Source organism: Desmodus rotundus, chromosome 2, assembly GCF_022682495.2.
Source record: "Desmodus rotundus isolate HL8 chromosome 2, HLdesRot8A.1, whole genome shotgun sequence".
Lineage (NCBI taxonomy): Eukaryota > Metazoa > Chordata > Mammalia > Chiroptera > Phyllostomidae > Desmodus > Desmodus rotundus.
The window spans coordinates 42,244,677-42,260,963 of record NC_071388.1 but is presented as its reverse complement, the minus strand read 5'-3'; the positions used below and the strand labels follow the sequence as shown (position 1 = coordinate 42,260,963).

Genomic DNA, 16,287 nt, shown 5'->3' with positions numbered 1-16,287 from the left:
CTTTTGCTTGTTCATCTATTTATGCACCAGCATTTATTGAGCCCATTCAATGTCGGGCACTGTGTTCAGCGCAGGAGATTCAACAATGACCAAGACACTCCTTCACATACCTATTGTCATAGGGTAGTGCTGGGAGCTAGGGCGTAAAAAATGCTAACTAGTCAAACAAGTTGTCCTTTTAGCCCAGGGCGGCTTGGATGTTGAGTTCTAAAGAAATAGGGGAGGAAGGGACTTTGGAAATCATCTTCCAACCCTCTCATTTCACAGATGAGGAAACCTCAGCTTGTTCTGTCACCTTACTCACTAGAATGACGCCCAAAGCACACACCTAATTGACAGAAGGGAGAAGAACCTAGGTTGATTCCTAACCACATCTCATGTCTCCTGGTCTGTTGTCAAAACTGAAATGGAAATCTTATTTCTGCAACTTTCCCTGGAGAAATTTTGCAGCCTCTTTGAACCTCAGGTTAATGAAACCTTATCTCGCAAGGTTTGGTGGACTAAATGAGGTATTGTTTGTGAATGACTTAGCTTAGGCCTGGCTTATTGTAAGCTCTCAGGGGTAGTAGTAGCAGTAGCAGCAGCAACAGCAGTTCTTATTAACATCATTATCAGGTAGCAGGAAACCTCGGTGCATCTAGTTGTCAAAGGCTAGTGCCCAGAATGATCAGAACAGCTGTAGATGGTTTTTGGGAATCCTAGTAATGTCCCAGAATACTTTTCTTCCAAATCAGCATGTCGAAGATGAGTCGAGAGCAACAAAGCCTGAAAAACAACGTTGTTCTAGGCACCTCTTAGCACCTTATTTGATTTTACCTTCTTTTGTTAAGATTGTATTTATTTATCTTTAGAGAGAGAGGAAGGCAGAAACATTAACCGGTTGCTTCTCATACGCACCCCGACCAGGGATGGAACCCACAACCCAGGCATGTGCCCTGACTGGGAATCGAGCTGGCAACCTTTCACTTTGTAGGATGACACCCAACCAACTGAGCCACACCAGTCAGGGCTGATTTTATTTTTTTAAATATTTTCCACATGTAAAAATGATTAACAATCATTATTATACCATTCTTGCCCTAGGACTTTTCTGAAAGATTTGGAAAAGTGCACTGAAAATCCCAAACTTCTGGCACGTTGCTTCCTCAAGAGAGTAAGTCTGTGTTCACAATAAATCAAAATAACCGTGTGGTTCAGTCGTCCCTTAATTCCCTGTGTAAGTGACAAGGACTAATGAAAATGCCAATGGTCTGAAAAATATATCTGCCTTTTGAATGCAAAGCAGGAGTCCTTTGCAGTACTTCATGCAAAGTGTGAGATGCATCCAGTTTGAGCTTGTGCTTACAAGCCTGGCTTCCTGCAAAGCCCAGAAAAGTGAGAGACGGCCCTCCTCCCCACCCCCCCAGGCAACCCAAAGCGGTGATCCTGAATGACTCCGAATGACTAACCTGACTCTTTTAGAAACAGAGTCACACTTACATTCCTCACTCATTGCATTAATACTCTCAGGAGGAGTACTGATGTTAAACTGAAAATGTATTTACTTCCATGTTGTTTTTTACAGCATAGAGGGTAATTGGAAAGTGTTAAATCTACAGCCTCTCTGATGTTTAGCACCCAATTTGTGAATTTCCTATCCTACCTCTGACTACCTAATATACCTCTGACTACCTTCCCTTCACCACTCAGCTCTCTTCCCTCTCACGGCTCCTCCACCCCTGCTTTGGGCAATAAACAGGCTGTTTGGGCCAGTGGTGCTCTCTGGGAGCTGGCGGGGGGAGGGGGGATGCTGTACTCGCCATTCGAGCCAGGGCTCTCCTCCCCATAGGAGGACCGCGCAGGTGATCTTGGTGTCCTCTATGTGACAAACTGTTCCCATTTCTTCTGTTTCTGAGCTAGCCCTCCTTTTCATTCTCTTCCTTGTTTTTGTTTTTGTGAGCCTGAGACAACAGATCCAAACTTCCAAATTTTTAAACAAATTTTTAAAATATTTAAATCCAAATTATGGCTGATAAATTTAAGAGCAGTACTTGTGATAAACTGAAAGCAAGCAAATAAAAATGCCCAGGCTTTGAGGTATTTGACACAGTGGAAAAACAGAGCTTTCAACCCTCAAGAGCTTAGAAGTTCCCTTCCATGGCCTGGGTCGGCCTTCCAAACGCAGCCCAACGTAGGGTTGTTTTTTACCAAGAGCTCGAATTCAAGATAGTACACTAATAACTATCTTGTGTTCAGTCTGATCAACATCCTTCTTGAATTATTTTTACAGTATCATTAATGTTTTACATTACTTTGAAATTTTGCATTCATCAAACCACCAATGTGAAATCTAGTTCTAGAATTTAGAAATATTTTGTTAATGCTTATGTTGTTATCGCAAAGACATTTAAATTTTTGAATGAGAAAAGGACCAAATTCCTGTGGGGGAAAAATAGATACGACAACTAAAACTGTCCAAATATGAGGAAATGGTCAGGGACTTGCTAACTAAACATCTTTTCTTACAAGAATTGCTCTCCTACAGTTATGCAAAGCTTTTAACAGTTCCCCGTGTTGGGAGACACCTTAGAAATCTTTAATCCAGACCACAGATTCTGCATGTAATCCTATATGATTCATGGTGTTGGAGAAAACATACAGGTAATAAATTCTTATCTTAATACCACAGTTATCTAATCTTTGAGAATCCTTGAGGGAATTGGCTGCTGCTGTGCAAAGACTTGTATTTGTTAGCCAATAAGACTGGCCTATCACCTTTTCCTTTCTACAGCAGGTTAGCTTTTCTCAGTAATATTTGCAGAATTCCACTAATCATAGATGTGAATTTTGAAATACTGCTCTGGCCAAATGTTTTCATCAGGCTCTATCACCTAGAGCACCCAGGGACATTCTGCCGCAGAGACCACGCTCTACTCAGAATCATATTTTGTCAGTGGTTCACTTTGGGTTTCGTTTGCTCCATGAAAAGGGTGCTGGGCTGGGACTCAGGAAATAGAGCTTCTCATCTAAATCAAGCTGCTATTCATGTGACCTCAAGAGTCAGCCCCTGGAGTCTCACTTTCCTCCCCCATACAACAGGTTTAATAGTACCAATAGGTAGAGTTGTTGTGGGAATCAAATAAAATAGTGCATGCGGAAGGGTTCTACAAAGTAAAAAGTGCTGTGACAGTAGCTACTGCTTGTTGGGTCCTCTGCCTGGATCATGCATTTGTTGAGGGTGCCTATGCATCATCTCATTTAATCTCACAACAGCCCCAGGAGATGGCTGCTGTTCTGAGCCCACTTAACAAACGAGAAAACTGAGGTGTAGGAAGGTGAAATAACTGCCTCTGGCCATATAGTTTGTAATTGACAAAGCCAAGAACTGATTCTGGACCATCCACCACCAGAGCCCACGGTCTTAATTCATAAGCAATCGCGTCTCCCTGTGTGAATGAGGTTTTGGTAGCAATTTTTTAGCCTCCTGATCTATAAGGAGGCGAGGGGAAATGAGCACTCTCATATGCTGCTGGATAGTGCACATCCCTTCTCTAAGGACTTTTGGGCTGAAGAGCAAATGGAGGTCAACAGTTGTGTTTCGGTACTTGAAGGCCTCTAATGTTCTGGGTTGCTCAAAGGGTGGACACGTAACCAAACAGTGAAGGTTTCAGGGACGCAGGTGCCTGCTCAGCATCCACCAAGAGAACCAGGTCCATCTCTGCTACTGGGAGAGTTTGGGAAAGATGACGGCTGTTAAGGATGTTTCACTGGGTAGGAAGCTGGATCTCCAAAGTCTCCTTCAGCTGCAGAGAATCTTCTGGTGGTAAATGCTGAAAGCATTGAATCCTTGAATTATTTTAGGAGCAAAAGGCCAATGTCTTTGTGCTCTGACAGACTATTTGTGGAAGAGATGACTTAATCAATTTGTCATGTTTTATAAGCCTGGCCTTCAGGATGGCAGAAATGTCTCCCATGTCTAGACTACTATGCTAAGGGAGCCATTGAGTTGAATAAACGTACTCAGAATAGTGCCAGCATATCACAATTACTCAGTAGAGAGTTTATAAATAATGCATAGTGAATGTATTATTGTTAAGTTTTGAATGATTACTCTAGTTCCTTAACTAGTATGCGCCACATTTCCCAAGGGCCACCTCTCTTTCTAAGTGTGTGTGTGTGTGTGTGTGTGTGTGCATGCACAATTTTTTCTGGAGAGAGTAGCAAAAGACAGAGTCGCTGTAGTTCTTATAGTGACATGACCATTTACATTCCGTCAGGACAGGAGAAGAGATACTGAAGAGGGACTCATTCACTACAGCAGTGTCTAGAAGTAGAATACAGTTGAAGTTGTAAGGAGAAAATAACTCATGTTCACATGAAGGACATCGAGAATTGGCTTTTAGTGGGAAGAAAGGAGCACAGAAATCTGAAAGGACACGATACACAGGCTTCTCTGCCAGAGCAGCATGGGCTCTGTGGCAAACACAGCGCCCATGGGCCAGGTTTTTCTGATGGAGCGGATGAAGCTGCAGCTGACTTCACTGGCTCAGGGTGGGGTATCGGCAGATGCGTGTTGCTTCTCATGGTCTCAAGGTGGCACACGCACTTGGAATTGCTGTTGAGCTCTAGCTCTGAGATAGCCATGTACCTTTTTCTTCTCGGAATCTGGTGCTGCAGATTGAAAGTGATGTCTCAGGCAAAGCTTGCCACTTTGGGGCTTGCCCACTTGATTTGTATCTGTGTTGTTTTGTCCAAACTGCCACATTTTCCTTCTGTGGTGTTTCTCTCTGTTGTTTCTTAGTTTTTTCCCCCCTAGAATTGGCATAACGATGACAGTAATAAAGAGAGGGGGTTAGTTTTATCACTCAGTATACAACTATTTGGGAAGAAAAATAACTATTTCAAGGAAATGTTGGCATCCTGGATGAAGAACAGAGGAGGAACAATAAGATCAAAACCTACTCCTGTTCATGAGTTTACTTATTTATTTACCAAAGTATTGTAATTGCTCCCAAAGCACTTTGTTCAGACCTGTATGTAGTGCTTATGGTTGTTTACAACCCCATTTCACTGCCCCATACACGCTCACTCCAACATTAGGTCATTGATTGTGCATCCCCAGTTTCACACCCATTGAAAAATTCAGGCTTGGGATCCAAGATGGCAGCAGATTAGGTGGAAGTTACACTAATCTCCTCCTAGGATCAAACTGGAATTACAACTAAATCATAGAAAAATAATCCTGAATAACCAACTGACGATTAGCTGGAGAAAAGCCTTAAAAACAAGCACTTACAGAAGAAGTCACTTTAAGACTGACAGAAAGTGAGGTGGCACAAGGAGACTGACTCCCATGGGCAGCAGCTGAGAAAGTTCCAGAGGGATGTCTCAGCTATGGGGGTTCTCCATGAGAAGTGTGAGGTCTAAACCCCAAGCTGGGCTCCCCAGCCTAGAGCACCAGAACCAGGAAAGGCAACCATGTAACATTGCCTGTGAAAAGCAGTGGGGTTTCTGTCCACCAGAAAGAGACAGCTAGAGACACAGCCGCCCTCTTAAAGGGCCAACATACAAAATTTTATTTGCAGCCACTCTCCCTGGGCCCTGGTGGAGGGAGGGCAGAGTGAACTAGAGACCTATGAGGAGAGTCTGGAGTTGGTGGCTCTGGGGAAAGAGCTGAAGGGCCAGCTGCCAGGATCCCTGTGCTCAGTTATTCCCCATACTGCAGAAGCTGTCTTTCTCCCGCAGAGCACTGCCTTCCATGTGACATCAGCCTGGGGGGAAGCAATAGCCCCGCCCACTGGAGTTTCTTTTGCCCCACCCTGTGGAGCTTATGATATGCTGAAGAGTACAGCCAGAGGCTCTTTCAATGCTAAGCCTAATGTGCAGCCTGCAGATGGAGGTGGATCTCTGGCAGCTTAAAGGCTTCTGCTGACCTGCCTCCTGGCTCAGTGCTGGTAAAAGCAGGCCTTAGTGCATAGCCTGGTCATTTTCACAAGCACCCAGACCCAACAGAGGGAGCCACAAGCTGTGGATCTCTGATAGCTCAAAACAGGTTGCCCAGGACCAGTCACAGGTAGCCTTTGATGAAGGTCTGAGCCAGAGTCCATCTGAAGAGGCCCAGAACCAATACATTCAGTGTACATCTTCACAAAACAACACAGCAGAATCCGGTAGGGTTCACAAGTAGCACATCCGCAGGCAGATCTTGACAGGCACTAAACCCTGCCAAGTTGAATACCTCTTTGTGTGGTCAGCACCTGCACACTATGTTGGGGGTTTAGCCTCACAGCCAGCCAGCCTGAGAGGTGATTTCAGAAATGAAAGGGACAATAGCAATCAAGACTCAATTACAACAGGAGGGCTCACATAACCCACACAAGTGACATTCCTGGAGCACCCAGCACAGGTGATCAGGGAGACTGTGCCACTGGGTTTCACATGACATTTATTACCTAAGGCCATCCTACTAAGACTGGGAGTCATAGCAGATCTACCTAATACCTAGGGACAAACACAAAGAGACAAACAAAATAGGGAGCAAAGAAGCAAGCCCCAAGTGAAAGAACATTTTCCAGAAGAAGAGCTACATGAAATGGAGGCAAGCAATTTATCAGATAATAGAGTTCAAAGTAATGATTATAAAGAGACTCAACAGCATGACAAAGGGCATAGAAATCATTAAAAAGACCCAGTCAGAATGCAATATCTGAAATAAAGAATACACTGAAAGGAACAAACATTGTGTTGGATGAAGCAGAGGGTTAAATCAGTGATTTGGGAGACAAGGTGGAAAAAAACACCCAATCAGAGCAGCAGAAAGAAAAATGGACTTTAAAAAAGTGAGAATAGTTTAAGGCATCTTTGGGACAATGTGAAGCATAACAACCTTGGCATCATAGGGGTACCAGAAAGAAAAGAAAAAGCAAGGGATTGAGAACATAGTTGAAGAAATGATGATTGAAAAATTCCATAACGTGGTGAAGGAAAAAGACATGCATGTCTGGGAAGCACAGAGAGTCCTGAACAAGATAGACCCAAGAGGCCCATTCCAGGACACATCATAATTAAAAATGGGAAAGATTAAAGACAAAGAGAGAATCGTAAAAGCCACAGAGAAAGGCAGTCAGTTACCTAAAAGGAAGCTCCCATAAGACTGTCAGCTGATTTCTCAACAGAAACATTTTGGGCCAGAAGAGATTGGCATGAAATACTTAAAATATGAAAAGAAAGGACATACAACTAAGGCTACTTTACCAAACAAGGTTAGCATTTAAAATTGAAAGAGAAGTAAAGAGCTTCCCAGACAAGAAAAAGCTGAAGGAGTTTGTTACCACCAAACCAGTATTACAAGAAATGTTAAAGGGCTTGCTTGAAGAAGGAGGAGGATGAGGAGGACAAGGGGAAATAAACAGAGGAACATAGTTAAAAAAAATAAAATGGCAATAAATATGTACGTATCAATAATCACTTTAAGTGTAAATGGCTTAAATGCTTCAATCAAAAGACATAAGGTAGCTGAATGGATAAGAAAACAAAACTCATGTATATGCTGCCCCCAAGAGACCCACTTCAGAACACACAGACTAAAAGTAAAGAAATGGAAAAAGATATTTCATGCAAATGGAAAGGAAGAAAAAGCTGGGGTGGCAAAAGTTATAATTGACAAAATAGACTTTAAAACCAAGGGAATAGTAAGAGGCAAAGAAAGACACGACATAATGATAAAGGGAGTAATTCAATAAGAGGATATAATCCTTGCAAACATTTATGCATCCAACATAGGAGCACCTAAATATGTAAAGCAAATCTTGATGGATATAAAGGGAGGGTTTGACAGTATTAGAGTCCTAGTATTTTAACACTCCATTGACATCAATGGAAAGATCTTCCATTGACAGAAAATCAACAAGGAGATGGCGGTTTTAAATGATACACTAGAAGAAATGGATTTAATTGATATTTAGAGCATTTCATGCCAAAGCAGCCCAATATTCATTCTTTTCAGGGGCACATGGAATGTTTTCTAGGATAGACCACATGTTAGGACACAAAACAAGACTCAGTAAATTTAAGATTGAAATCATACTAAGGACCTTTTCTGACCACAGTGCTATAAAACTAGAAGTCAATCAGAAGACAACTGTAAAACACACAAAGACAGGGAGGCAAAATAACACGCTACTGAATAAAGAATGGGTTAACAGTGAGATCAAGGAGGAAATCAAAAAATACATTGAAACAAATGAAAAGAAGAACACAACCACCCCCCAAAAGCAAACAATCCAATTAAAAATGGGCAAAGGACCTGAATAGACACTTCTCCAAAGAAGACATACAGGTGGTCAATAGACATGTGAAAAGATGCCCAACGTCACTAATCATCAGAGAAATGCAAGTTAAAACCACAATGAGATACCACGTCATACCTGTCAGAATGGCCATCATCAATAAACAGCAAACAGGTGTTGGTGAGGATGTGGAGAAAGGGGGATCCTCCTGTATTATTGGTGGGAATGCAGTTTACTGCAGCCACTGTGGAAAGCAGTATGGAGTTACCTCAAAAAATTAAAAATGGAATTGCCTTATGACCTAGTGATTCCACTTTGGGAAATTTATCTGAAGAAACCTGAAACACTAATTCGAAAGAATATATGCACCTCTATGTTATTGCAGCGTTATCTACAGTAGCCAACATATGGAAGCAGCCCAAGTGTCCATTAGCAGACGAGTGGATGAAACAACTACGGGACATTTACACAATGGAATACTACTCGGCTGTAAAAAAAGAAAATTTTACCCTTTGTGACAACATGGATGGACCTGAAGAACATTATGTTATGTGAAATAAACCAGTCAGAGAAAGACAAGGACCATATGATTTCTCTCACAAACAGAATCTAGTGAACAAACTGAACTAAAAAGCAAAATAGAGACAGACTCATAGATAGAGAGTAGGTTGGCAGCTCTGGTGAGGGGGATACTCTGGGAGGGTAGAGGGATTGAGTTGAACAAACAATGAGAAAGAAGTCACAGACACAGCAGTGTGGTGACTATGGTTGCGGGGGCAGGGAGGGGTGGGTGGAGGTGGAAGAGGGTATGGGGGCGGTAAATAAATGGTGGTGGAAAAAATAAAATAAAATAAAATTTAAAAAGACCTTGGGCTTGTTGAATGAATGAATAAACTACTATTTTGTCCACTTACTGAAAAACACCTGATTAATTTGTTCTAATTTTTTCCCATTCAGAAAGAAGATCTTCAGATATATTTTAAATACCACAAGAATTTGCCCCGAGCTAGGGCAATCTGGCAAGAATGTCAAGACTGCGCCTACTTTGGGGTAATGTTGAGATTACATCTCCCGCAAATTGTTTTCTCTGCACAATATTTGTGTGTGTCAAATTTTTAAAGATATCAAGAGTATGAGCTAAGTAGAAGAATGTGGCATTGGGATTTATGTTTATTAAAAGTCTCTCCTATTTTGAAATTGCACATTGGAAGTCTCAGTGCTGCCCCTGGGTCTCTGTGGGACAGGCCTGTAGGGAACCGCTGTAGCCTGGTGAGAAAACCAGAGTCCTCTTCTAAGATAGGTTTTAAAAATGGAACTAAGTCCAAAAGGTTAGACATCGGTGCTCCCAGGAATGATATCAGTGAGCCATCATGTGCCCTCCAGGCTCAAAATTACCTAAACAGACGCACCACACCCAAACTCAGACACAGGCTGCCTCCTTTTCCGAAGCATCTGAAACGCCTGCTGTGTTCTAGAATACTTACCTGCTAAAAGAAATAGATGGCCCTGTCTCCCTCGTTGCCGCTAAGAGTACCAGCCAAGCTGTCCCCTTCCCCCTTTCTTCACTTCACGCGCAGTCCCTGAAGGACTGAACAGCTCAGCGACAGTGCAAACCAGGTCAACACAGCTGCCCCTCTTGTCTGTGAGCAGCCTGTTTCATTTCTTGTATTGAAATGCCGCCCCTTTTGTTTCCTGTGTGTGCTGTTTGCTCTGTTTTATGTTGTTTCTGCTTGTTTTTTAAAGGTATGCCAGCGCCAGTTGGATCACAATCTCCCTCTTTTTAAGTATCTTAGAGGACCGAGCCAGAGACTCGTAAAATACCAGATGCTGCTGAAGGTAAAGTCAGTAAGACAGTGCTTTTCCGTGCTGAGCAAACGCATGGATGCGCTGGGTGGGGTGCTCTTTCCCTCAGAGCTGCGACTGTCTTCCAAAGGTGAAGATATCTATCCTTGGAGCTTTTTCTGTCCTCCAAGTTTAAAGCAACCCTCCTCACTGAGGCATAAGATGAGAGAATCATGGAGTTGAAAGGACCTGGAAGCCTGGCTAGCCCACCAGGCAGCCAAGGCATGAATCTTTTAGGAGTCTGGCTTAAGGGAAGAGAGGCGCTTGGGAGCCAAGTAACGAGAGGGGCTGCAGCCACACTGCTGGCAACTGAGGGGCTGGGGAGGCGGCCAGGCCTCTCTCTACTCTCTTGTAAGATATCTCCAGGTAAGACATCATCTGCTCCATTTTACAGATGAGGCAAGGAGCTTCAGGAAAGAGGTATGATTTTCCCCAGTCACTATTTTATTTGCATTAAGGCAATGGAAAGGAGAAGGCAAAACTGGAGTTTTCTTTCCTTTTGCAACATCTGCCTCCATCCTTAGATTTAGCATCTTTCTCAAGAGCATTATAACAAAATGCACTGTGTTCTGAAGAACTCCTAGACTGTCCTTTCTCTCTCTGACACCAGCACATCTGCAGGAGAGCACTCCCAGACACCCCGAACGGGGCGGAAGGCACTGACAGGGCTGCCTCCCCGGGAAGCCCAGGGGAAGGCTGGGGCCACTTCTCCAAGTTGTGTTTTGTGGTTACTATCTCAAAACAAAAAAGCTGCTGCTGTTTACTGGGTACCTTCCCACGTGTATTTTTTATGTAATCCTCACAATCAGATGTGTCAGAAAGGCTCTGGAGTATGAAGAAACCGAGGCTCATGAAGGTGAGGCTCATGGCCCAACCATCTGCCTTCAGAAAAATGCCCCCCTTTCAGCTTTGCCTCAGCAGACCCTGCTGGGCTGGACCACCTCTGCGGCTACCAGCTGTGGGATTACTGGGCCTGCTAGGCCTAGGTTTTCTCACGTGTAAAATGAAGATACCAGAACCTCCTGCTCGCTGGGGGAAGCAGTGAGTAAATGCGTGGAGAGAGCTTGCTCAGCGCTGACCCGCAGGAAGCTCCTGGGCCACGTGGCTGCTGTTTTATACATGCAGACGTCACTCCAGTGTGGGACTAAGGAGGATGGCTCACTACTTCCCCTATGAGTGATGCCTGTGAGCATGTGGCATTCACCTAGGGCCTCAAATGCCTCTGATGGTCCCATTCTTGCTGTTATGAAGTCCCACCAGTGAGCAGGGAGCAGGACCTCAGTGGGGGTCCTCACTCCCTATGCCTGGCTGCATCAGGGGCTGGAGGCTCCGGTTTTCCCTTTGACGTGATGTTGACACAATAGCTAGGTTCCGTTTCCAGAGGACCGTGGGGCATGGTGATTAGAAACACAGAGGCGCGAATTAGACCTCTTGGTTCTGGGTCTGGGCTCTGACAGTTCTGTGCACGAAGGCAGGCCAGTAACTGCTCTCCGCCTCAGGCTCCTCACCTGTAAAATGAAGAAGGTTACCAATAATTTCCTGGTATGCTCTTTCTGGAAATATGCATAAAAACTCTTAACATTAAATGAGATAATACATGTTAGAATATTCTGTTGGTTTTATTGAGAATACAAGAGACAGAATCACTGTATAATACTCCTTGGAGGTCTTTGCAAAACCACGGGGGGCAACTCAGGGCAGACCAGTTTTTCCCATAGAGAAGCTTGCTGGGTGCCCAGAAACACAAGTGGAAACCACTGCATGCAGTGAAGGGAGGAACTTGGTGGGATTCTCTGCCCTGAGGAACGGACTCAGTCTGCAGCTTCTTGGAGAGAGAGCATGGATGTTGGACCATTGCCTCATGGCTGAGAAACGATCCTGGAATCCTGGTGTGGGAGAGCTTTTTGATGTATAAAAGAAAGGGGAAGGAATAATAGATTGTACTATTTAAAACAGACACATGAAAAATGGGGAAAGATATATTAGCATATACATGCCCAGTGGTCCCCATGCTTAATAATGGGCTCATGGAAATTAGTAATAAAACAAAAAACAAAAAAGAAATAGCTGTGAAATGCTTACTATCTTATCTGGGATATTATAAAAATTAATAGTCATGACCAAGAGTTTTTTGAGTACATAATATCTAAAGGGTCAAGGCAAGGTAATTAAACAATATTAATATATTATTATCTGAATCCATTGCAGAGAATCCATGACAAATTGACATTTAGGAACAACAGGAACTCGCAATTAGTTCATCGAGCTAATGATTTCTATCAAACGAGCTAAGTGATGGATGGAAACTCTCAAATTTAATGTAGAGAATTTTTCCTGCCCAGATTTTGTGTCATTAAGATTTGGTTTATAAAAGGGTATATTATTTGTTTATTGTAAGTTTTGCTTATTACAAGGGTGTTCTAGAATAGGTGGTCATGCTGATTCCCTGTGATACAACATGATGTGAAACCAACTCTATCATAAGAGAAACATTCATTTTTCTTCTTTTAAAAAAATTAAATAGGCTACTACTTAAAGAAATAATCGATGGGGAGAGGTCGGTAAATGTGACAAGCTTCCGCTATAAGATGACCAAGGTCTGAGGATGTGATGTCAAGCACATTATTGAAGCTGGTAACACTGTGCTGTATAATCGAAGTTTGCTAAGACAGTGGACTTAAACATTCTCACCAAAAACCCCAAAAAAGATAAATATGTGAGGCGATGGATGTGTTAATGAACTAGAGGGGGGACCCTTTCACAATGTATCTGTGTATCAAATCACCACGATGTACACTTTAACTATCTAACAATTTTATATGTCAGGCGTATCTCGGTAAAGCTGATTTTTAAAAAAAGAAATTAATAATGAAAAATTAACAAACTGCATAGGCAGTTTACAAAAGAATAAATGTCAGTAGTAAACATTCTTTGAAAGTTCTACTTCACTAGTTATCTGCGAAATTCAGACTAAAACACAGTGAGGTAGGATTGCTCTGTTAATGCAATTGGCCGAACTGTTTGATTAAATGGCAGTTCTCCGTGTAGGCTAGGAGCGGGCGAAACACGGCTTCCGAAGTGGCTCGCGGGAACAGAGTCCTCCTCTAAGGAACTGGGGAATAGGCATCAAAACTCTTAACACTGACAACTCCCCTTCTGGGAATTTATCTTAAGGAAAAATTGTGGAACCTAAATATTTAACAATAGAGGAGAGTCATTAATTAATGATTAATTTAAATTAATTAATCATAATTAATTATTTATGATTTACATATAGGATGCAACACTGCCACAATTAAAACCATGTTTTTCCCAAAAGCCATGTTTTTCAAAAATATAATGTCATGAGAAAATAAATATTCACGATATGTTGCTGAGTGAGAAAGAGCAGGCTACAGTGAATGGACCCAGTAATATCTCACTTGAGGAAAGAACACTGTGCCAAACGTAGCCCTGATTCTTTCCCTCTCGCTTGTGGCAGGCAGACAAATGTGCGTACATTCTCGGTTAGCTTAGCATTTGTCTGGAGATTGTTTGCACAGCAGATTTAGTTGGCATTTTAACCTTCTGATGTTCAGTAAGGCTTTTGGGTTACTGCAGGGTCTGCTGGACTTGGAGTCTCCCGAGGATCTGGAGGTAGACCCAGCTGACCTAGGAGGAAGTTCGACTAAGGTACTGGATGTTAAGTATTGTTTTGTGTAACTGTTAATGGCGTTTGTCCACGGGTGGGAGAATTCATGGCAATTTTGTTTTCTGTGCTGAATGTCTCTATTGTTTAAGTGTTTTACAATCGTTTGTATTTCATAATTTGCAGTCAGAAAAAAAAAAATTAAAGGCAATTTCAAAATGGGGATTTGTAGGAGGATAAGTGGTAATATATTTTCTTCCTTTCACATAAAAATTTGTATTTGAACAGGAATACAAATAAGAATGTGTAAGTAAATATGATAAAATCTCTACTGTGGCTTTTCTGCATGACAGGATTATGAACGATTTATATTTGTTTCTTTGTTTATGTAGTTTGTATACATTATGTCCTGTTTCCCTCCGAGAGTATGTGCATGTATGTACGTGTGTGTGTGTGCAAATTCTAAGGTTCTCTTAGAGGAAATGGTGGCCAGCTAGGTAAGGAAGACATTTGTGGCTTCACAGTGGGGTTTCTTTTAAATTTCCTATTAAATCTTCTGGTTTTAACAAGAAAACCTGGGGCATGTGTCTCAAGAATAGCAGTCATTTGTAGGCCATCTCTGCTCAGAATGCATGTTGGGGACCACCTTGAAATTAGAAGCTCAAGGCACAGGTAATAATTTTATAATCTGAAGCAAGAGAAGCTTGCCTAAGTTAGAGACATTTAGTAATGATTGTAAGGCTTTCCCTGAACCCTACGTTACCAACGTATGTAAAACTAGGAGGACAGAGAATGAGAGCAGTTGAATCTCCAAAGAGAAGCTGAGTTTAAGTGTTGAGGTAAAGAGAAAGATGCCTAGTGTAAGAACTTTTAATCCTCTACTGATACTACTGTAAAGTCACATGAGAATATGCTGACTTTCACCGGGACTAGAGCATATTTATTAGGAGGGAGAAGGTGAGAACCCATGACGAACTGTTGGGTGGAGGCAGCGTGCTCAGCTCCATCCATCAGCCCCGTCACTCACATCTCTGATCCGGAAATCCGCAGTGCCTCTGCAGGGATTAAGGAAATACACAGCCCTCTGCTGACATCATGCAGTAGAGGATAAAAGAAAGAGGAGGGACTGTACGGAGCAGCAAAGAGGTTTTTGTTGTGGAAATTGATGTGTTTAAAAAAAATGGAAGAAACCAAACTTTTTTTGTTTGCATTTACTAGATAACATAAAGATGCTATGTAAGTAGCAGGGCAACAAAAAATTGAAAACCTAAGCAAAAGCCTTTCGAGCTGAAACAGTCATCCCTATTATGTCCAAATAGTCCCAGTGGCAACAATCGAAACATTGGGTTCTTCGGTTAGTAGTTCTGGCTTTTGCACTTAATGCGGAGTCTTCATGTTTGAGAAGTGCAGACTTGGATGGCATCCTTAAAGGTAGTAGCATGGGGGGGTGGGGGGTGGGAGAGGAGAGGAGGAGGAAGGGCAGCACTGTGGGGGTTCAATGTGGCAAATGCATCATTAGTTAACCTCCACGTGGCCACCCAGCCTTTGTGTCTGTAGAAGTTTAAGAATACTCTCCTCTGGGATGGTTTGAAGAATAATTTTACCCTTCTGTGCATCTAGATTAACACACCTTGGAAATAAACCACAACTACCACTCTCAAGAGAGCACATAATCTTGTTAACTATCCTGTAATGCATCTAATCTCCACTTTGCCTTCTCCCACCTCCATGTAATTTTTCTAAACTTCCTTCTTAATCTCAAACGTATAAAAGAAGATGCAAGCCCTGGCTGGTGTGGCTCAGTGGATTGAGTGCCGGCCTAAAAGAAGATGCAAAACTGTTATTCTCCAGAGCATTTGAGATCTTGCTGCCAGACATATGTTCTCATTTTGGCTCAAATAAACTCTTATAAATTTTTTTTTAAAAAGGCCTTGCCAAACCCTGACCAGTGTGGCTCAGTTGGCTGGGTGTCATCCTGTGAAGTGAGGACCGCCAGTTCAATTCCCAGTCAGGGCACATGCCTGGGTTGCTAGTTTGGTCCCAGGTCAGGGCACATTTGAGAGTCAGCATTTTCCCACACATCATTTGTCTCCTTCCCTTCCCCTCTCTCTAAAGATAAATAAATAAACTATTTTTAAAAAAGAAAAAAAGATGTGGCCTGGTCAAGTAGCTCAATTAGAGCATCCTCCCAATACACCAATGCTGTGGGTTTGATCCCTGGTCAGGGCACATACAAGAAGCAGCCAATGAATGGATATATAAGTGGAACAACAAATTGATGTTTCTCTCTCTCTCTCTCTCTCTCTCTCTGTTACTCTGTCTCTTTTTTTCTCTCTCTCCAAGATTAATTTTAAAAAAGGGGGGGAGGAGAAACTTTATTTCTAAAAAAAGTGTAATTTTGCCCATAGGAATAAGACTGTCACATTAAGCACAGGAATATGAGACTCAGGTTGCTCTTTTCCATAGGCCCCAGAAGCAGGGGTGTAAAGGAAAGAGCGGCCAATTTAAAGGGGGCTGGTTTTCTTTCATGCTTTAAAAAAGCTCAGTATG

At 42.5% G+C, this 16,287-nt stretch overlaps 1 protein-coding gene across 3 annotated transcripts in view; it reads left to right on the top strand.

The window, feature by feature from the left end:
- MCF2L2 (MCF.2 cell line derived transforming sequence-like 2) overlaps positions 1-16,287 on the top strand; it is a 213,783-nt gene that overhangs the window by 157,858 nt on the left and 39,638 nt on the right. For all 3 annotated transcript variants that reach the window (XM_053918126.2, XM_053918124.2, XM_053918125.2), the window contains exons 18-21: positions 1,084-1,153; positions 9,225-9,317; positions 10,011-10,103; positions 13,710-13,781. In XM_053918126.2, the coding sequence (XP_053774101.1) occupies positions 1,084-1,153; positions 9,225-9,317; positions 10,011-10,103; positions 13,710-13,781 (328 nt within the window). The remainder of the gene's footprint in view (positions 1-1,083; positions 1,154-9,224; positions 9,318-10,010; positions 10,104-13,709; positions 13,782-16,287) is intronic.